The sequence below is a fragment of the Meleagris gallopavo genome, chromosome 4 (assembly GCF_905368555.1).
Source record: "Meleagris gallopavo chromosome 4, MGAL_WU_HG_1.1, whole genome shotgun sequence".
NCBI classification, from domain to species: Eukaryota; Metazoa; Chordata; class Aves; order Galliformes; family Phasianidae; genus Meleagris; species Meleagris gallopavo.
In genome coordinates, this window is record NC_139407.1 from 43,984,990 (window position 1) to 44,008,341 (window position 23,352).

At 33.1% G+C, this 23,352-nt stretch overlaps 1 protein-coding gene across 1 annotated transcript in view; it reads left to right on the top strand.

The window, feature by feature from the left end:
- SGCZ (sarcoglycan zeta) overlaps nt 1–23,352 on the top strand; it is a 139,900-nt gene that overhangs the window by 91,537 nt on the left and 25,011 nt on the right. Inside the window, exon 5 of the mRNA XM_085223084.1 lies at nt 8,316–8,438. Within this exon, the coding sequence (XP_085079210.1) occupies nt 8,316–8,438 (123 nt within the window). The remainder of the gene's footprint in view (nt 1–8,315; nt 8,439–23,352) is intronic.

A 23,352-nucleotide genomic window follows, 5' to 3' on the forward strand; every position in this document is an offset into this window, starting at 1 on the left:
TACCCTTTTTCCTCCTAAATCAAGGGTGTGCTCACTGGTAAAGTTTTAAGTTAAACTCTAGTTGTGATCTACACTGAGCCTTCGTATCAGCTGAAAACTGTAGCTTCTTTTAAAAAAAAAAAAACCTTTGGCAAGTACCTTGTATAACAGGACACCATCTGCACTGATTTTCTCCAATAACCACATCAAATGAGTGTACAGAGGTAAACAGGCTAACTAGCAGATACAGATGAGGAAACTTAAGCAAACACCTGTTCTAGCCATATTGTACTTGCCAGTGTGTTTATGGAACACAGTTCTGTTTCATCTGGTAGCTGTATTAATAAACTTCCATTTAATCTAATTGCTGAAGAGAAGAGTTGCCTGTGGCAGATAGTCACTTTGACTGAAATACGTGAGATACTCTTATTGCTGGCACCATTCTTGCTGAGTGATTCTAACAATGAACAGTGATTTTATCTAAAGATGTCACAATAGATAATAATATTATAAAAACACAAAGGCCTGATGAAAACATGTTCTTATGTTACAGTCATTACAGTGAACACCTGTAAGCTTCTTTAATGGATTTGCAGATAGTGCAGTGTCTGGGAAGGGAGAGTTTGCTAAATTACAATATTGTTCCTCATATTCCTATTTTTCTCATAATGGTTGTATGGCCTTTATTTTTACCTATATGAGCATTCTTTCTTTTACATAAATTCCTCATATTATATTGAATACATACAAAGTTATTTCTTATTGTGAAATTTATAATGTAATATTTGTTGGTCTAGGCATACATAACTATCAGAGTACAATCAGTTAAAGCCTGAACATTCTGCTATTGGAAATCAAAGAAATTGATGGGCACCTAACATTCAAACTATGTTGTTCCTATCTCCCTTCCAAAACTTTCTGTTGCATAAAGCAGAGAAGAGACAGGCAAATTCTTGATTTCATGATGATTTTAAATTGATTTTATAAGATAAAGCTTTTCAAATAAGTAGTCAGATTTGATGACTTTTCCATTTACCACAAAATTTCTGTTGTGTATTCAAGATTTTTGGTTTTGTTTTTTCTTTAGAAAATTTCCTTGTTTACTTGCTGTGTTCCATCATGTGGGTTATTGGGGCAGAAATAATTGTGCATTCAAAGCAACAGGTGTGTAACCTTCTAGAAACAGTCTCTTTCCTCCTTCTTATCTAAATTACATATGCCAGTCACCTGTGCCCAGCTTTGCTTATACCCTTCCACTTAGCAAATCCTACTATTCCTTCACTTCCAAAGTCACAGCTATTTCAGTCATGTTCCTTTTGCAAATGCTTCAGTTCCTGTGTTCCCTTTGTAAACACCTCAGTCCATTTTATTGTAGATATCTTTTGTCATCACTCTTCTTTCCCTTAAAGAGAAATTTGCCTACATGTAGTCCCAAAACAAAAGTGAATCTTCAAAAATCTACAATATATTAAACAATCCACTTGTATTATTTTTACATTAAAAAAAATGCTCTGATAAAAAAGTGGTGCAATCGGATTATGAGTAGCTGTTAAAGACACATATCACCCAAAGTTTGCTATTGAGTTATCCCTTTGTCAGGATTTTCTGAATTTGTATTCCTCAACTAAAATAGACAGGAAAAAAAAATCGGTCCTTCAAAATTTTCCTTTCAGGGATTTTCTCATTAATCTGACTCTTCATTTTGGCAAGGGTTTTTATTTGTTCAGTTATTCTCTCTCTCTCTTCCTTTTCTAATCTAAGAAAACACAGAATTCCTAATTTCAGTGCTAAATTATTTGTATAGCTTGCTATTGCTTAGTAGTTTTGAATTGTGTATTTAATTTTCTGATAAACAATTCTGTAATCTAGTGTTTTCCCTTTTTTTACCAGCCAGTTACCTGTTGATTGAGAGAATAATTAGAAAATCGATACAGCCTAAGATTATTAACTTTGAATGTATAACTGTTATAGTTTTTCTTACGAAAGTTTATGGCCAGCATAGGAAGTATAGTATTTAAATTCCAATACATTTTAAGTATAGGAATATAAACAATTTATCATGAGTCGAAAGTGTAAATCATCTGTCATTTTTAGAGCTTTAAAACTGAGGTAAATTTGTGGTTTTCTAGTGCAGGTTGGTTGTCTTGTACTTACTGCAGGGTAAAATACGTGTTTCTACTGTGGACATTACCATGAATGGTAGGATGAGTGATGCCTGAGAGGCCATATGGCCTTAAGTGTCCTCCTGGCAAAGCATGTGAGAAGAGCCAAGAACCAGTCAGAAAGCAAGCCATGTTGCTCATAACAGTTGAAATGTCCAGCTGGAATCTGAGTCTCATCCCTTCTCATAATTTACTGGGCAATGTGATCTTGTCTGTTTCTGTCTGTCTAATCTCTAGAAAAGTCTTAAAAACCATCTGGGCTATGAAAAATTTTTTGTGCAGCTCACATAAGGTATGTTTAGATATATTATTAATGGATTTAGCTGAGATATTGTGATAAACTACTACCATTAATTAATTGTCTTGAAGTGTGGGATTAGGAAAATAAGCAGCTCTGAAAACTGGTCAAAACTTCTACCCTTTTGCCAGCACTTTATTGGTCTGCCAAAGTAGCCTTTTAAAGATTAACATGTTATTTGACTGAAATTCATCTCTTTTTTTTTTCTTTTCTGCACTTCTCTGTTAAAGTCAGCTGGCAATAATATAAAGCCTTCCACCTTGTTTTGCTTCAGCTTTGAAAGGTAGGAATAGTTAATGGACTAGTTAAAAAAAAAAATGTTGCTAACAACTCTTCCAGTTTTTACTTCTGTTTCATTTGTAAGTTAGTTTCAGGTATATTTGATGTTCAACATGGGCTGTTGTAACTAAACTTTGCTCATTGGAAATCTTACCTCATTGGAAAATAATGCTTTTTTAAAACTTTCATTACATAATTAAGTCACGAAAGTATTAAATACACAATATCACCAATGGTTCATATTTCAATTTGCATTTGAATAACAAGATCCATTTGAAAAAGTCACATATTTTACATAATATTTAAGAATGCTTTTAGTCATCTAGGTACATTATCAATTTTTAAGCAATATCGTTCGTATCTTAGTTATATGTCATGTGCAGACATAACACAGCATTGCTGTTTAATATTTGAAATATTATATGGTTTTAAATATAATCTTGAATCTTGCTTATGAACTGTCCGATAAATAGGTGCTATAAAAAGTGTGGTACGCTTTTTTCTGTTACTTATTAGGCCCAAATAGTAATCTTTTCTGATAAGCAGTGCCATTGCTTAACCTAAAAGCTCCTTCCTGTGTAGAAGAGCATACAATGTCAGTTGATACATCAAGAATTCTGCATTTCCCCAGGAACAGAAATGAAAGCTGTAGTAAGACAGCATTTAAATTTTGTGCAATTTTAGCTTGGTACTTTCTGAGGTGAGAGCACAAGTTCATTGTTGGTTCTGAACAGCAATAGCAAAGTTCTCCACTATGCATAAAAGATCCTTTTTTTTTTTTTTTTTTTTCCAACTATTTTCATCAGTACTAGCACAATTCACACAGTATTCACAAATCTTAAAAATAATAATTTTCCTGTTGAAATACCGAGACTCTAAAAGTTCAGAAACTTTTAGAAATTAAAACTTTTCCGTATTAGAGCTTTGACCCAACTTCTTTTCTTTGCCTTTGTCTGAGCTCAGTAAGTCTATTTCTACCTAGTATACAAAGTACAGATTGTGTTAGTAGGTATCTGAAGATGTACTGATCAAATGAAAACAATATCTTTTGCTGTCTGCAACTGACAAACAAAAAGAAAAACATGCAAAGTTATTTTCATACTAGTCTGATACTTATCTTTATAATATTTGTGATATTTGTATATTCTATTTTTGAAACAACAAATACCTGGTCTCTAGTGTGTTTTTCTTTCAGTAATATAGATTTGATAAGAAAAGGTCAAGCACATGGAAGAAAAGATGCTTTCTAAAGTCAGAATAAGTTCGTAAGGTTTGGCAGCCTTAAAGTCATATGCAAAGAGGTTTATGTTCGTTTTTCTTCTGCAGTTGTCCTTGGCTCTGTGCAGCACTTTTATGCAGCAACTTAAATATTGGTGTGCTATCACCTCTCTTTTCATAAAAATCCTAAACACAGCATCACATGAGCATCTAAAAGAAAATTAACTCTATCCTAGCCAAAACCATTACATTATTCTACCTCACCGCATGTTAAATGTAAGGATGAATATTTCCAGTATTTCCAGATGAAAATTAGGAAAAATGATATTTTGGGTCTGTTCTTAAATATCTAAATTCTCAGTCTTTAAAAAAAGAAAAGAAATTATTTTTCTGAATAGTGGACAGGCAATTCTGTGCAGTGGTTGGATTAAATGTAGAAGAAGTTTGAGCGGAAAGAGGTCGTTAATGGTTTGCGTGGTGGTACAGAAGTGTTAGTGTTTAAATATTAATTCATAGCCATCTGTCATGCTGTTTTTACCCATGCACTGTTGGCCAATACAGAAAGCATAACTACTACCCAAATGTTCAGAGCAGGAAAAAGTAATTTCCTTTTATGACAGAAAAATCTCCAAAGAAAAAAATAATAGGCATTATTCATTGGTATCTAGGTTTTGAGGGATACAGCATATATCTTCAAAAGATATCACTTTGTCCTAAGCTGTATTAACTGCTAATATAATTTAATATATCATTTAACTGCAAAAGCATGTGCTGTGCAATTGTCTTGACATTCACAAGGCTGCTGCTGTGTGCTAAGCATTATTAAATTACCTACAGCATCTGGCCCTTTAACAAGTCCCTGACAGGACATTAAGATTTTATTTTAACTCCTTTTTTAAAAAACAAAAACAAAAACAAAAACTTCCCCTGATGTTCAGACGGCTCATTTATATTAGTAAGAATATATTATTCTAACTAGGAATGACTTAGGTGAAGAACAAAAAAAAAAAAGGACAAATAAATGTGAAGTCATTTTTAACTTAATTGGGAAAACATAAAAAATGTATAAATGAACAGAGAGAAATGTGAGATCTTTCTGATGTTCAAATAAGAAAGTCAGTAGCGTGCTGCTGTTAAAGATGTTGAGTTGGCAGCAGAAAGAGTTATCAAAAATATGGGTGAGGAGTAATTTCATTCAAGACTTAGAGTCAATGTTCAGCTTAGATTTTTAGCAGGTGTCTTACTGAGTTATCTGTGATAAATTAGCCTCAATTTCTATCTTCAAAAGAGATTTATATAAGTAGGTAGTAGGTATTAAAGTTTGGAAATGTTTGTCTGATTGTCCACCGAAAATCACAAACCCCAGTGATATAAAGTCCTAGTTTACACCTATTACAAGACTATGGAATTTCCAATTCTATATTATCTCAGTAATAGATTTTTAATTGTACCATCTCTAGATGTACAGGGTGTCTTGATAAAATTTATCTCAGACACAGGACTTTTAAATGTAGTATAGAATGCAGTTTTCTGTTATGGAACAGACTGCTGTGATGTCTCTGACATTCACGTATCTTTTAAGAAGGAAAGGGAAATCTGCTAATCATCTTCTTTAATTTGATCTTTTCGCGCTTTTTTTGTTTGTTTGTTTGTTTGTTTATTTTGTTTTACTCCATATTCTACTTTATGTGAGCTTTCATTTATACTACTTGTCATTTAAGTACACTAATGGGTCTGTAGATCATGAGGTGGAGAGAACCAACCAGAGCCTTTGATGCTCTGGACCAGTATAATAAAATTAGAAGCATTACTTCTAGTGCAGACTTCATATCCTAGAAGTGTCATTAGATTTGTTTTATTATTTTATGGAAAACTGGAAAGGAGATAAACGTTGTGGGAACTGCCGGGAGGGGGGGGAAGGAACATCAAAAACAAAAAAACACTTTATATGATTGTTCACAGCAGAAAACATGATACAGGGCATCACCAAGCAAAATATACATAACCACAAAATTTATGGGGAAGAGATTCAGCTCTGCTGGTTGGGGAAGTCTGAGCTGGGTAGAAAGCTGTGATGACTGTACGTGCCCCCACCATACAGTGAAAGAAACCATTATCTGCTACCCAGGATTTGTGCTTCCATCTTCAAAGTTATATTTTAATTATAATATTGACTTTGAAAAGCAAAACTTTAAAAACATGAATTTCAGTTCAGTTCACACAGTTTATGCTTGAAATTTTATCTGTATTTGTCTTAATCCTGGTTACAGTATTATAACTCTCTGTATCCATTGCATCTGGTTTAATAATAGTTTCAATTATGAGTCTATTGCACAACAAGCATATGTTTATAACAGTATATATGATATGTGGATGTGTATAAAATATACATCATCTATATACTTTAAGTGAATTAAATTTTGCAGAATTCTAATTATTTAATTATTAAACTTTATAAAACTTAAACAGCAAGTAAATAATTCTTCCTGACACAAAACAGCAAGAGAACTTGGTGTAGTTTCACCTTAATCCAGATTAAATATATAGAGAAGTAGACAAAATATTCAGTTTCAAGTCCATTTATCTTCAGTGCAGCTAGAAAGTTTTTTGCGTGGTCAAATGTTTTATATAAGTTACATTTCAGTAAAGAATCTTAGATTTTCTTTCAAGTTTCTGTGAACTGATGTATTCATTATTAAAGGAGATACAGTCATCTGGATAATTTGAAAATAAGCATAGTGGATAGTGTGTTTGCTCTACAAGTTGGAGCTGTAAAATTTCAGAAGGTTTGCTTTCTTCATACAGAGAGATGATTCTCTCTTTGTTGGTACTACTATTAGAAATTCAGAAACTTATTAAATATGTAGATTTGTAAAGTTTTTCGGAACATAGCAAGGTGCATTACAACTGAGAAGATAATACAATATTATACTGCACGTGCAACTGATTACTCTTATTTCAACTGGGAAATGAAAATGTAATGAAACAGAATTCCATTTTGATAGCATTGATTACTCTGTAGGCAGTTTAACTTTTCCAAACCATTTCATAACAGTCACATCTGGTTCCACATCAAAGAGATTAAGTTAACGTATTAATTTTTTTTTTGTAATCTCTCAAGTGGCTTGAATATACTAACCACTCTTCCAGCAGTAAGTAATACTAAGCAATGCACTGTTAGTACCTGATTGCAACATGAAGTAAAAGCATAAAAAACTAGAATTAATCTTGTAGTGATAGTTTGGATTACCTGTATTTCTTAATAGAAAGATTATTTTTTTAATAGCTGATTCTTCAAATTAAGGCCTGATATTGCAGTTCTTCACCTCAAATGAGCTATCACATTTTTTTGTATTTCTTCTTATATATTTTGATAATGTACTTTTATATATTAAACTGAAAAATTCCACAAAATGAAAGTAAACCAATGATACAGATAAATAAAGCTGAAATAATAAATGATTTCTTTGTCACTGATGCCTTCTGTAAAATTTTAATCCATTTGTACTGGGTTGTTCCAGGTGTACATTTGAAATTTAATTAGGAATTAATGAGAAAATTGTTAGATAATTATTTCCTGAAATCTTGAATTTTTTCTTGTGCTGGTTATGCTTTGTTCTGTTCATCACTTTAAAACACTACTTTCAGAACAAAGGTTTTGCTTTCACTGATTGATAAAATAAAGAAATTTTAAAAAGCAGTTTAGCAGACAAAATATGAAGAATAAAGATAATACCTATAAATTACAAAGCACTTGAGATTTGGTACTTCCAGTTTTCTACACTGTCATCCCATAGATCTATTTGATTTCATAATTATTTTAGATCTTTTGAGCTTTGAGACATTTGGCACTTTTCTTTCATAGAGTCTGAAATAAATTGAAATCTTTTTTGTTGTCATTCATTTTTGTTATTCTGCTGTTCAAATTTGCAATAGAACTGAATGAGAAATATCATTAGCCTCTGCACTGAGTATCCGATTTTCATGGTGTAGTCTCCTCTTTTATTTGTCCTCTTTTTTTCCCATTGGAAAGAAGCTGCACTTCAGGCTGAACAGTGCCCTGAAAGCACTGTCTGAACTGACATTTCATCAAGTTCACAAAGTTTGAGTACATCATGAATTCTTGTGTTACCTTCCACATGACACCAAAATAGATGTTTTCCGCAGTTCTTTTAAATTTCGTCTTGGTATAAAATAATGGAAAAGTTACTCTATATATTAATTTAACATTACTTTACAAGAAAAACTATTTACCAGGCTTACAGAAAGGAAACTATTTGACAAAATCCTCATATATCTGTTTAGGGTACTGTATGCATGCAGATGAATACTTTTGTTTTTACAAAATATCTTAGATAAACTATTCTCTTTCCTTTCAGGAGCTGATGCTGTGGAGGCCCAGTGTAAGAGATTTGAAGTAAGGGCAAGTGAAGGTGGAAAAGTATTATTTTCTGCAGATGAAGATGAGATAGTCATTGGAGCTGACAGATTGAAAGTAACAGGTACGTTAATTGTAAGGTTTCTAAATGAATGTTAGTCCTCTCCCTCTCTTCTCATTCCCTTACTGACTGAAAGATATTGCGTAATTCAAAAGGTGAATTCCTACGAAGGCAAATTTGAATTTTAACTCTGCTTGACCAGCCATGGTAAAAATTACCCTCAGCACAGACATTTGGATTTATATGTTACTGTTAATAAAGCATTTTTTTGTAGTTGCTATATCATCTGATTAGGTAATGCTGCTTCACAGTGGTAAAAGCTTTTGTACTTTATTACGATTTTGATTGTTCTGTATTTGAAATACCAGGTCCAACTTATGTATGAATTAAGAGACCTCAAGAGATCATTGAGTCCAATCCTTCTGCTAAAGCAGGTCCCCTACAATAGGTCACACAGGGTCTTGAATATCTCCGTGGAAGGAGACTCTACAATATCTCTTGACAACCTGTTCCAGTGCTCCAGTACTTATTCACTCCTCTCTGATTTGTTGATCTTCTCTGGCCACAGGATTTTTGAATACTAAACGAAAAGAAAAAACTTTCACAAGCAGACTGTTTAGTGATGCCACAGTAGCCAATACTAAATTGTACCTATTGTCCAAATTTGTATTTATGAGAAGGATAAATGAGTGTTTGTTGAGTCAATAGCATTCTTCATAGTTAGTACATTTAAAATAAGGGTTTTTTTTAAATAACAAAATGTAAGAGAATAACGAGAATAATGTGAGAGGAAGAAGAGAGTCATTAGAACCCTATCAAGACTCATGCTTGATCGGAATTTTAAATTCTGTGAAAGTTAATCTTAAGCATACAGTTGACACAGAGGATTTCAAAGTGTCTACCATAAGTTACAAAATAAAATGTCTAACATATGGCACAGAGGATTAGATTTCCTGCCATTAAGAAATCTGATCATGTGCTGTGGTTGTAATGACAGTGCACTGCTCAACTGATTTTATCTTCAAAGTAGTATGAATACCCACAGCACCTGTTGACTTCAGTGGTATTAGAAGGCAGAGGAACTAAAGTAAATTTGTTCAGCAATGCTCAATATGGTGTATAGAAGTGCTCCTTGTAAAAAGAACAAGGAAAAGAAAAAAGCTCCTTCACTTTTGAAATACACCTGGCTGTAGATTTATTTTAAGCACAAAATAAAAATAATAAAAAAGGAAAGTCTAGGAAAGCTTAAGTTAATGCTGCTTTGGTATGCTTATCTGAGATTCGGGGATTACTATATACCTGTCAATTCTCATCAAACATATTACTACTAGTGCTGGTTTTTATTTTGTGGCTATGGTGAAAAATAAAAAAGTGCTATGATTATTTTAGTATTATAAAACTGACTTTGATATTAATTACTTCCACACTAGAGAAGAAAGAAAGAAAGAAAATGAAATATATGAAATATTTAGTCAGCTATTAGATATCACATAGAAAAGGATGGCCATTACCTAGAATCATAGAATTGCTCAGATTGGAAAAGACCTTAAAGATCATCACGTCCACCCGCAACCTAACCAAACTACTGACAACCCTCTGCTAAATCATGTCCCTGAGCACTGCATCCAAATGTTTTTTAAACACATTCAGGGATGGTGACTCAACCACCTCCCTGGCGAGCCTATTCCAATGCTTAAGTACCATTTCAGTAAAGTTTTTCATGATAACCCACATAAACTTACCCTGGTGCAACGTGAGGCCATACTGAAAGATTTACTAGTTTCTGAGCATTTTTGTGTAGGTCTGAGAATTAAATACAAAGTATGTATTGTTAATTTTCAGTTTATATGGTAGTATGTTTAGAAAAATATGTGAAGGTATTTTGTAATTGCAAATTGAAAGAGTAATTTATTTTTTTTAATCCTTTGGAAATCAGTGTCTTAAGTATCTATTTGGAAATGACATAATGAAGTTGGGATCATTGATTCTAATCTCTGGTTAATCATCTTGTTGTCTTAATATCTTATAAAAAGGTTATTTTCAAAATTTTATACTTCAGATCGCTAGGGCCCAGTTTATGTTTACTCTTATGTCATTTTATTAGACAATAAAAATATTCTACAGGAGGAAGGGAAGAGTATAAGATAGAAGAGCATTTCTGACAGGCATACACTGAAAACCATTATATCCCAATTTCTCTATCTCTACAAAGCTTTTTGCATCAGAATTACTAATTTCTAGCCAAATGATTTAGCTGTAATGAGCTGTAAAATGCTTTACTGTTTACTTCAGTCTAAAGCTGAAATTACTGAAAATAGATTTCCAGGAGGAAAATAAACATTGTATGATGCAAAGAAAACAAAATATGAGTATCAGAAAGCAACAATAGCTGTTCTATCACACATATCACAAACACAAGTCTATTATAATGCAGTATAGTATTTTTTTTCACTTTTTTTTTTTTTAACATATCGCATGTTATGGGACATCACTTTGGCCAATTTAGGCCAGCTGTCCTAGTTTTGTCTCCTTCCACCTTCTTGTGCTCCCACAGCACACTTGCTTACAGGACAGTACACAAAACCAAGAAACTGAAATATTCCTGGCTCCGTATAGGACTGTTCAGCAACAATTAAAACATCAGTGTGTTATCAACACTGTTTTTCTCCTAAAGCCAAAACACAGCATCATATCAGACGCTACAAAGAAAATCTGGCTGAAACCAGGACAAAAAGCTTTCACGGTATGTGCACATTACTAGAGATTGTCTTCTGACTTTTTTTTTTTTTTTTTTTAAACAAATATTTAGTTAGCAGTTTAATAAGATACACTAAATAAAGTATAGGAAGTGGTACTAGGAGAAACACAAAGAAGAGGTGTAAAAACTTTGCAGACCACCAAGACCTGCTATGAGGCTTCTCCCTTGTCAAATAGTGAAGTTATGTAAAAGGGTGGAAGAGAGGGAAGGACATTAGGAAATAACATTTTTCAGTTTTGGTGTAAACATTCTCACATTAATAACAGGGCAGATGTGGGTCAAATCTACCTTTACACCAGAGTAGTGTCAGGGAAAAATGTGTGATGTTCTGCACATATTTCTTCATTACATGAGAATTTATGATTATAAGGAGTTCAGCATGGCTTTGATCAAAGTTACATACTTCATTGGATGAAAGATCAGAGCCTTGATGTATCAAGGAAACTCCAGAATGTTCTTCCACACTTTTATTCTAATAATGTTCTAATAATATCCAGGATTAACATGTAGATGAGTGTGCCACTACCTCAATTTTGATTTTAAGATTATGTTGTAGGACTGTGAGTCTGCATGTAATTGAAATGTAGTAAAGTCTTCCAAAGTAGTTAAAATGAAATTGTAAAATAGAAATATGGGCTGTGGCTATAAAAGATAATATGACAAAAATTATGGGGAAATATATATGAATTACAAATTAGATTGACAGAGCAGAATTAAAATATTTATAACAAGTACTGAAATGTAGAAAAATAAATGCTTATTTGATTTACATTCTTATGACAGTAAATATATATCTAGTTCCTTCAGAGACTGACTAGGAATTGTAGTATGAAGAGGAGAAAAGATCTTGGATTTGCCATGTTCATTGGTAGGTTCTCATTTAGGACAAATAGAGTTTGGATTGTGAAGTTGCAAGAGATGAAGGGAAGCAGTAAATCACTTTAATCTCACTTACTTAGACAAGTTATAAGTGATCATAGTAAAATTACTGTATTTGATGTTGCAGTAAAAACAAGCCTTTGAGTAGATGTACCAGACTCTCAGGATCTTGAACTCTGAATGAACCAGGATTCTTACATCAGCATTTGTCAATAACAAAAATACATTACATATATGTAACTTCTGTGGTTCCCAAATGATGAGTAAGTAATGTGTAATTCAAAATGTACTGAGTGAATAAGATTTCTGATGAGATTATTTAGATGTCAAGGAATCACTTAATGTCCAGAATTTTCTGCGGAAGAGCACTGATTACTATTACAGGAATCTAACCACATTACAACAGAGCAGCTTCCCAGGGCACTCTTCTTGAGAAGCATCTGTGGAGTTGATTACAAGCTTGTATGTGTGAGTGCCAAGCTATCTGTGAACTGGATGTTTTGTGGGAAGGTTAAAATAAATAAATTTCTTATACAGGACACTGCACAGATACATTTATGTCTTCTTGTTAAGCATGGAATGTGTCCCCAGCCAGCTCAGATTACAGGCAGTATGTGCTTACATCAACCTGCAGGTGAAATATATAGGTTGTTGGAAGGCTGCAGTTACCTAAGCATAATGGCAGTTGGTTTGCAAGGAGAAGATTTTGAATTTTGACAGTTTCAGAAAAACATGCTGAGGAACATAGTGACTGGGCTATGGAAAAACTGTTAATGACATAGTCTGTAATTTGTATTTCTGATTTTGGATAAGATACACTGCATCACATTATTCAAGTATTCACAAGGAGATACTGCATGAATACAAGACAAAGCTTTATTCAGAGAAGTTAGCAGCTTTTTACCACACTTTGGACTTTGCTGTTATGCATAGAGCTATTTATAAACCAGGTAGGCAGACAGAACTATGAAGAATGTAGATTCAAATAATTTCTGCTCTGCAGTACATCTCAAAGCTTATACATAGCAAACTCTATAAGCTAGGGATAATTTCACCCATAGGAAGCCACTCCAGTAAAAAAATAAATCGCCCACAGAAATATGGCCTGCAGCCTTCAGCCTACAATGAGAATTTAAATTCCTATCCTCGTTGTGGCTAATGACAAGTTTACATTTCACAGTGTCTGACAGTATTAAATTCAGCACACCAAGACACAAGCATTATAAGCCATCGTTTTGGCTAAAAAAATATCATGAGCATTTACATTTGAATTAAAAGTATGTAGGTCACTCCAAAAGTAAAGCTTATAAATATCTAATGAGTGGGAGTCAAGGCTCTTTTCAGCAGTTCCCAGCAACAAAACACAGGAAATTCCATACATGAGGTAAAATTTCATTCTTTTGAGTGTGACGGAGCACTGGAACAAGCTATCCAGAGGTTATGGAGTCTCCTTCTCTGGAAAGAGAAATTCAGAGCCTGCCTGGACACTTTCCTATGCATCTCCCTTGTTAGGGGATCTTCTTTAGCAGGGCTAAAGAAACTGAAGTACTGGTGGTCCCTTCCAACCCCTGTGATTCTGCAACTTATCTAGGAATCTTTGACAGCATAGCATGTAAGATTATCACCAGGCTCACAGAAGATTCTAATAATAGAGCTAATATACTTTTTCAAAGTTGTGTTCGGCTGTTCCAGTGTACAAATATATGAGTTTTCAGTTGTGAAGTATCTGTGAATAAAGTACACGTCTCTTGTATTTAACTGTCATTTCAATTTCAGTAAATAATTAATGATAATACTTTGGTCATGATTACTTTGTTGTGACTGTTAGAATTTGAAGTCCAAGCTGTTTTGACATGCATCAGAAGTATGTTTGTTTCATTATTGGATATACCTAGTTCTTGGAATTTAGTTGCGTATGCAGAACTTGGAATAAAAATACCAAGATATTGTCATACTCACTTTCAAAACATCACAATAGCAATCAATCTTGTCAGTAAATTCATTTGCTGAAAGCAACCATAAAAGAAATTATTTTTCTTTACCTTGCTTACTCCCACCAAGTTGAATTCAAAATAGAACTTTAAATCAGTTTAAGGTTTTCCTTCTGATTGTATAGGACCAAGAATGAGCCCTGAACAAATACATTAAATTGTCACGTAAGTTCATCAACGCATTGTATTTAATCTGGACTCATTAATGAAGTAGTCAGTATTTTTGCAGTTTTTTTTTTTTTTTTTTTTCATGCAACTATGAATTACATAGGTTTTTGTAATATGGATTTTTTCTCATTCATGGTATGTCATTACAGTTGTCTCATTGGTTTAAGCACATTTACAATTTCCAGAACTCTACTAATCATTCTTTGGATTTGAATCTGCATAGCCAATAGCTAAGCATTCTGGCACTAATCCTACAATGCATATGTGCTAGAATTTTGGTCCTATGAGTTATGAGACTGGAACTAAAATATGAGCAACTTCACGACACTGGAGTAATTTAGAGCTGTTAGGATCTTGGACTGTGGCTTGAGTCACTTGGTTTTCTTTCTGCAGTAATTATCATCCTTATTCTATTTTAATTTATAAATAATTTAGACCTCTTCCTATTCAGTATTTAAATTCCTTGGAAAAAAAATTATCTTTTACTTCTTTACATATAAATGAATCTGCTTTCACTAGCAAGTATTTTACGCTTAGCATGTTTCTAAAATTCACTCTCATTGATTTCACTGACTGTCATTTCTGATCTTAGTTATTTTTCAAATTTTCAATTCATATAGTACAATTCTGCATAGCACACACGATCATGAACTGAAATGTCTTTCCGTTCTTCTAGCTTTATTTCTTTACAAATGCCAAAATGCCATTTAACTCAGGTGGAGACTTTTCCCTTAAGACTTTTCCTACCATTATCCTAAAACCATCTGATAAAGTCTGATAGAAGTGATGGCAAGGTTACATCGCTTACAGTGTAACTAGAAATAGTAATCTTTCATGTCCTTTCTCTTCATCACTTTCTGCGAAGCAAGTTATGGTTGTCAAAGGTCTACGTAGAGCAACACATAAAGCTTTCAAAGTACCAGGCTACCTCATACCAAAACGCAAGATGAATCCAAGATAAACAAAGCAAAATACTAGTAGTAGCAGAATTTGAAAATATATTTTCCCATAAACTGGGAAATTTCCAGGAGTTGGAATTGATAGTTTCATCTGAAAGAATTTTCTCATTAAACATCAGAGGGAAACATATTTTCTTGAAATATTTATTTTCATATCAAGTGAACAAGCTACATTATTTTTGCTATTTTTATCTTAGCAGCATTACCAAATGATGGACAATTTTTAAAATGTGTTTTTACAGTCTCAGTGTGGAGTAGAGAAAACCCAGTAGACAAAACATGCTGTGCAGAAGGAATATTTATCAACAAGTTTGTTTCATGTTTTAGCTGTCAGGACTGCTTTCTGGCTTTTTACACTTGTAGGGTTTTTTTCTTCTCACTGTCATTCCTGATCTTGCCTACTTAGTTTATATTTAGTTTTAGGATTAAAGCAAAAAATCAATTAGAACTTCTGAACTTAAAGATTTAATGAAAATAGTCTTTTCTTTAAGACAACAAAACTCAGAATAATGTAATGTTGGTAAAGTATTAATGTGAAAAATTAGTAGAGACATTAAGAGGAACTTCTAATGAAAAACAAAGAAAGGAATAGAGGGGGTATCCTACAGAAAAACAAAACAAATCACTACTTCCTATGCTAACATGTCTGGAAGGTAAGGCAAGAGTAAAAGAGTAGAAAGATTGAATTTAAAGGAAATAAATTCATTTGGAATTCTTAAGATCGTGAGAACAGAGATCTTTCCAAATAAGGATATAAAAGCTGACAACTGGATTACTAAGCATCATGATAGATTGTTAACTGGATGGTGCAGAAAAATCTCTCTTAGGTGTAGTTTGAAGAGCAGGACAAATTCTGTTTTGTCTCTTACTCCACCTCTGAACTTGGTCTTTTGTAGGCAGCTGGACACCAGAAATATAATATTTCTGTAATTTTAAGTGCTAAATTGAAGAAGTGTTTCGATTCAAGACAGGGTCAAATAGCATGATATTCTGTGCCACAGAAATGACTATTCTGGGACCTGGTGTTCAATATCTATTCTGGAAGTGCCTAAATGTAGAGCAGTTTAATTTTTAGGAGAACATAAACAAAAGGTGTCTTAGGTGTCTTAGCTGGGACAGAATCGATTTTTCCTTCATAATGTCTTCTATGATATTATCTTATGGGTTTAGGAAAAAAACAATGGACATTTCAGTTTCTTAGCTTTTCATACTGTCCAGTGAATGTGCAAGGGGACATAAGAAGTTGGGAGGGGACAGAAGCAGGAAAGCTGGCTTGAACAGGCCAGAGAGATACTCCAAACCATATGACTTGAAAAAGCTTGAAAACAGTGGGGATTTGTCTGGCCTGGGAGCCACTGATTTGGGACTGGCTGGGCATTGGTCAGCAGGTGTTGAATAATTGCTTGTGCATCACATATCTTGTGTGTGTGTGTGTGTATATATATATATATATATATATATATATATAAAATCATTACTGTTATCTTTTTCTCCTTTTTTCTATCTTGATACATAGTTTTGATCTCAACCTATGAGCCCTACTTTGTTTTGTTTTGTTTGTTGTGTTTTGTGTGTGTGTGTTTTGCTTTTTTTTTTTTTTTTTTTTTTTGTGGTGCTGAACTTCCTGTGGATTTAAACCACAACATGAGGTTTCACTGGCAGTTGACCACTCAGAATTTTGATGCAGAAGTAAAGCCTCCCTGTGCTGATTTTAGACTGACATTCCTTAGCAGCAAGGCAATTAAAAGTGCTTAAACCTTATGATAAATTTATGGTAGGTATATGGCAGAGTTGATTAAGTCTATTCTGACTCACCAACAATAAAAGAGCAAACACCAGACTACTGTTATGCCACAAGACTCACAGGAAAGCTAGACTGTTAAGAGGTTTGCCAGATAATCTGAATTTTGGTTGTAATCAAGCATCTGATAACTGCTCCATGGTGACTGTTAGTATGAGCAGTGACAAACTACTCTGTGACCAGTTCAGTCCCATCTTGAAAATGGAGACCTACCTGTATTTACTGCCATATATCCTTTTCTCTAAGGCATTTGGCAGCTCTCTTGTCATCCTTGACTGAAAAAATGTTCAAGTCTTACCTTGAGAAAACTTATGTAACTTGGCCAAATTTAGTGTATTGCAGTATGCAATGATAGCTTGTCCTTTGCAGAAAACATGCAGTTTTTCTGGTGATTAATACAGATCTTGCATACACATGTTTGCTAACATGGCCTTTGCTCGTATACAGTCATATACAGAAATACACCTGCATCCATTTTGTTGCTTAATTGAAAGGCTTGTTTCACTGTTATGCTGACTTGAAGGTGGGAATATTCTTAAAAAGAATGTATTGTTATACATTCACCTTCTCCCAAATAAGTGCAGAATTTCTGTTTGAAAATGCATCCAAGGCATATCTAAGTAAGTCATTTGCTCATTTGCCAGGCTGGAATGTGTTGTATTCAGCTGAGTAATTTTCTTCTAGAGAGGAACAAAAAACATCAGTAAAGCACAGGAATAAAAAGAAGTCATAATAGGTGATAATCAAGATAACTAGTAGTAATATCTAATAGAAATTAGATAGAACTGGCATTTCTCAAAAATATAAATTATGACTTCTAGTATTTTAAGATGCTAACATTTGTTTCATTTTGGTTAAACAGGCACAAAATATGTTATATAAATGTATCTCTCAGCATTATTAAAATACATGTGAGGATTCTTCTTACACTTTCATATTTTCACAAATTCACAAATTAAAGTCATTTTTGTAGTAACTTTTTAAATATACAGTATATACTCCTATACAATGGATATTTTCTATGTGTATTAGTGCCCTCTACAGGATAAACAAATACACTTTCTAAATATTTGATCACCATTTATCAATGGCACTCTAATTACTATGTAGTAAAAAAGATATAGTAGATCTATTTTTAAAACCTGGATAATAGCTCTACTACTTCATGGTTTCCTTTTGCATAAATAAAACTCAAGTAAATTGTAAGAACAGAACAGTAATTATCGCATAAATGTAAGAACTTTTCATTATGCTGTAGTAATGGCAATGTACAGAGCAGAAGTGAATGCATATTGGAAATGCATACAAAGAAGCTTCCTTTGGAAATGTTCTTTCTCACATTTTGTAAATTCTTCTATCAAATCTCTATTCTTATAAGTTGTAAGGTGTGAACAATATTTAAAAAACTGATGATGTTGGAGTCATACTCACATTCTGCAGCAAAGAGTGCAACATCATGAGATTGGGTTTTTTAAACCTCCACTGCAGAACATAAAATCTCACTTGTTATTAGATGGTGCTAGTATCTCAGAAAAGTAGAACTATGAGTGAAGGTAGAAACAGCAAGAAGTACAGAAATCAGAACAGTATAGATAATTGGAATCATATAAGTTAAGTCTTGGACATTTTTATATTTTTGTAATTTTGTACAGTTTTGGTGGCAGACAGAATATATAATTCAGATTCCAGTTTTTAGTAACACTATTTACAAATATCAGCTGCTTATCAGAGTCAACCTGGATCCTCATTCAAAAAGGAGTAGTTTTTGATCTAAAGTAGAAAATGGTGGTGAAGTGATCATCTGAAAGATCTTTGTTATTTTGTGCATTTTTTTTTTTTTGCCTGCAAAGAGCTAAGGAAGGGCAGAGCCAGAAAACTGTACTTTTGATAATATTTTTTCACCAATTAAAAATTATTAAATAATTGAGATATAGCTATTTTAGACCTTGAAGCAAACTGTCTTAACATTCCTATTTATATAGTTGAGAAGCAGTATATAATGAGATTTTTTAAGAATATCACTAGTTGCTCTAGAAACTAGGAGAGAAATAGCTTTCTCATTCACATATTTACTTCTGCAAGATTCCAGTTTTTCCTTAATATTCCATACAGATGTGACACTTTACTTCTAGTGAAAATGAAGTCGAAATGTTTAGGTAATTTGAGTAGACTTAAAGTTAAGGCCTTCATTTTGTGTGTGAGACATCCAAGTTCATATCCTAGGTGAGTCCACTGGTTATTGAGCTATTGACTATTTGATAGTCCTCTCATTCATTGATTCATTCATTTTTAATCAAGGAAACAGCGATTCTAATTTGTTACTGATTAAGCATTTATCAGAGTATAAGCCTGTGCTTTTTACATCTTAGGATAACTACTAAAACCAACTGAAAACAATCTCCTTTTTTTGATCAATTAAATACAAGAATAGTACAATTTAAAATTCAGTATTTTGAATGCTGACAAGGACAACTCCAACTGCAGTGTTTTCCACTGCAGTGAATCCTGAAACCTTTGCATGATCTTAAGGAAAACAACAACAACAACAACAACAACAACAACAACAACAACAAAACAGACATCAGATCCAGACTATCATTTCTATTTAGGAAGATAAATAAGATAAATTATTATTGTTTGTTTGTATTTTTTTTAACGACTATGATGAAATTTAAATATAAGGTTTAAATCTATGTAATATGTCTAGTTTTTGTAGCCTTTCAAGGAGACTCTAGCAATTCAAGCAGAAAATGATTGTTGTCAATCCTTTCTATTTTTGTATTTATCTCCATCTGTCAAGGATTGTATATGAAAAATATGAATTCAATTATGTAATTCCTATGCTAATTTCTTTCTTTTTTTTTTAAGATTGATTCACTTTTTTAGCATATTAAGCTATGTAAAATGTTGGCCAAACATAGATTTTGGTTGTCAACTTTCAAGCAAGTATGTATATAAGTTAACTTAATATATAGACATAATAAGGTTTAATTTGCACTGCAAGATCTACCAAAGTTTACTGCCCACCCCTAGGACACAATTTAGAAAGTATTTGTACTCAGTTCAAGTTACAGTAATTTTAGAAGATTTTTGTTGCAATTTAACAAGTATTCACTGGAGCGTGGATTTGATTTGATCAAAATTTATTACACTGAAGACAATGAATTTATTGAAGAAGTGAGATTTCTTACCTAGATTAAAGGCTAAGTACAAGTCTTTACTTAAGTAAGGTTTCTATATAGAAAATATGCATCAAATGTTTGTTGTATTCAAGGTCCTTGAGTAAATCTAAATCATTCATTTCACAAATTACTTTTAAACAGTGGCTTATCTCTGAAGCCTTCAATTCCTAAGTGCCAGTGCTTTAGTTTACGTGTGAACAGCTGCATCTAGAATCAGATGCCTAAGTACTGCATCTTTCTGCCTGAATTATACCTCTAGTGTGGCCATATCAAAATCATGCCTGAAACCTTTGCAATTTATATATATATATATTAGAAGTACTTAGTTTAATGACATTTCAAACAGTTTATTAAAATTGAAAACCTCGAAGAGCTACACAATCAACATATGATTCAAAGCATTCTGATTCCTTTGGTTCTCTAGTTTGCACAGGTGGAATAATGAAGAAAGTGGTCGTTCTATGATTATTTATCTGTCTAGATGAATATTTCCAGGATTCATTTTCAATCTGGCAGTGATCAACCTTTCCAATGTCTTACTGGTGACCAATAGCTAAGTAATAGCTATGTGCACATGGTAAAAGAATTAAGAACTGAACTTTTTTAATAGCAATTAAACTTTTAGAATATAAAGTCCGTTTTCAAGGTCCCTGCAGTGATAAAGCAATCTTGAGCAAGTATTCATATTTTTCTGTGAAATTGGTGGTTACTTTAACTTAATGAATTTGTGAAGAGTTAAATGGCAAGTCTGAAAGAAGAATTTGTGAATTATTTATCTTCTTTAAAATCTGTAACTCAGGACAAGTTGGCATTAGAGTCTAGCACTTGCCAAATTGTTGCACTTCATCATATTCACTTGTTGTCTCCAAAAAGCCTAGGGAAAGATCAAGGCAATAAGATTCAACTGCGCCTGTGATAATGCAATGCTACATAATCTGAGCACATCAAAATGCTACACAAATCCACTGTCAGTACACTTGAGGTGATTTGCTTGCAAGAATAATGTGAGTGGGATAATGTTAATATGCAGTGGATTTTTCTCGGCAAGATAATTTATTAGTTTTGTTTCTTGACTCATCAGTTCTTTAGCCTATATTCTTTTTGCAGAGTGTATATGCTGTTTTTTTCATGCCTTTCGGTTATTAAGTCATTAAAAATTTCCAGTGTTGTTCTGTGAGCTAATTCATAAATCAAGGATCATTTGCTTGTTACATAAATGACAACACTACCTCCACGTATACATATATAAGTGAATATAAATCCAGCACCAATTACCAACAATGTAATTCTATTCTTTTTCTGAAAGTCATCATTTCTCAAAGGCTGAATTTCAGTAACCAGTAAATGGAGCAGAAATTAGTAGTTTACATTGATCTCTCTGAATTCTGACTATTCAGTTCCATTTTCAATGAGAATGTAGGACTAGTTTTGCTTGTACTGATGGGATTACTTTCATCTGCTTTGTGTTTAAAAAAAAAAAAAAGGAAAGTGTATTTTAAGCATCTACTGTGTGTAAAACTGCTATGCTCTAAGAAATTTTTCTGTAAATACAGAGCTGTACTTCTGGCATTTTTTGTGTTTTCTACAGAAAACTGTGGAGGCTGTTCTTTGACCAATAGTTTGTCTTCACTGATGTTTCTCCCTTAGCAAAGTCTTTACTTAACTCATTCTTTCCAATGGAAGCTGGAAGTTGGAGTAATTTTATTCAGTTAAACTTACAGTTTTGATTTTACATCCTTTGCACATACTGCCCTTGCTATTTTATTTCCTCTGAAAGGTTCACTTTCTGTAGCAATCCATTCTAACTCACATTCCTTTGAGTTCAGTTCCCTGAACTACTTTCTTTTGAGATACACTTGAAAGGGCTTGAAGGTTCGAGTCTTTTCTCTTTATCTTAATCTCTGTCTAGAATTTGACTCATCTCAAAGTAGGTCTTGGCTATGATTCTGTAAGTCAGGGAATACAATCATAATATTCTTCGGTTATTTCTGTAAAAAATAAGCATTTTAGTATTGTGAGCAACTAAACACCTAAAATACATTTCTTCAATTAAAAAGTCATGTTATTCACTTTGAATCCTGATTTGTATTGTTATATAAGTACTATTCACACACACAAAAAAAATCACATTTTTCTAGCATCATTTCCTGACTAATACTGAACTGTGTGATCTAACTTCCTGTTGGAGCAGTATAAAAGCAGATTTGCCATATAATAAATCACAAATTAAAGAGCAGCTTCTAATAGTTTTTCTAATGTTCTGTATTTTTAAGTAATGCTGATCCATGTCATCCATTTGCTCTACAGTCCCTTTCCATTTTTCTTGATCCCACTGTTTTACTGCAGAAAAACCTGGTTGTTTCTCATTTTCCTTCCTAAAAATAAGTTTCCTGCATTTCTCCCAGTGTAAAGTAAAAAGGAGATGTTCCTTGAACTTCCTAGGTGAGAGCTTATTTTTTGAGCATAAAGTATTTACCATGAGGCCTATTATACTTTTAGATTTGGTGGCAAATGAGGAGAAAAAAAAAGTGGGATTATGTCTTCATATAGTACAGTCTGCTTGAACAAGACCACCTTTCTTTCCAAATTTCAGTTTTGTAAGGTGGGAAAATGGCTTCTAATTTTAAACAACCACTGCTGAATATAAAAAATGTTAGCAGTAGCTTAGAAAATGCTGTCGTTTATATTTTCTTATCAGTTTTTGCCAGTTATCTCCAGCACTTCCAATTGATTTGGTGCCTGACCCATCGCTATTCTATCTTTGCATTAATTCTCCTCTTTCAAATATTAAAGAAGTGGTTTTCTCATAAAGCTGACATTCTGCTCAGTTATTTGTATCTTCATATCCCATTTCCACCTTCAAAAATACAAAAAGCCATTGCCCTTGTAAATATTCAGTTTTGCTGATGAAAGAGTTGAATGGGGTCTAGAACCACTCTGATGCTTCAACTCCATTGGAATTTTTGTATGCTATTATAGATGGGATTTCAGTTTGGAGTAAAAGGAATTCAGGCTGTATAAACATGCTACTCCTGCCTCTTAAACGTAGCAAAATTGCCAAGAAATGTCAGGTTCAAAAAGAAGGTTCTACATAGTTCCTATATGAATACTTTTATATATAAAGAAATGCTTCTTTTTTTCCTGCCTGTGGTTCTTCAGAACATGCAGCATTGTTTATAGCACACAGATTTGCTTCTTTTCTTGTGACATCTTCAAAGCTTCAGTTGTAATGAAATTGC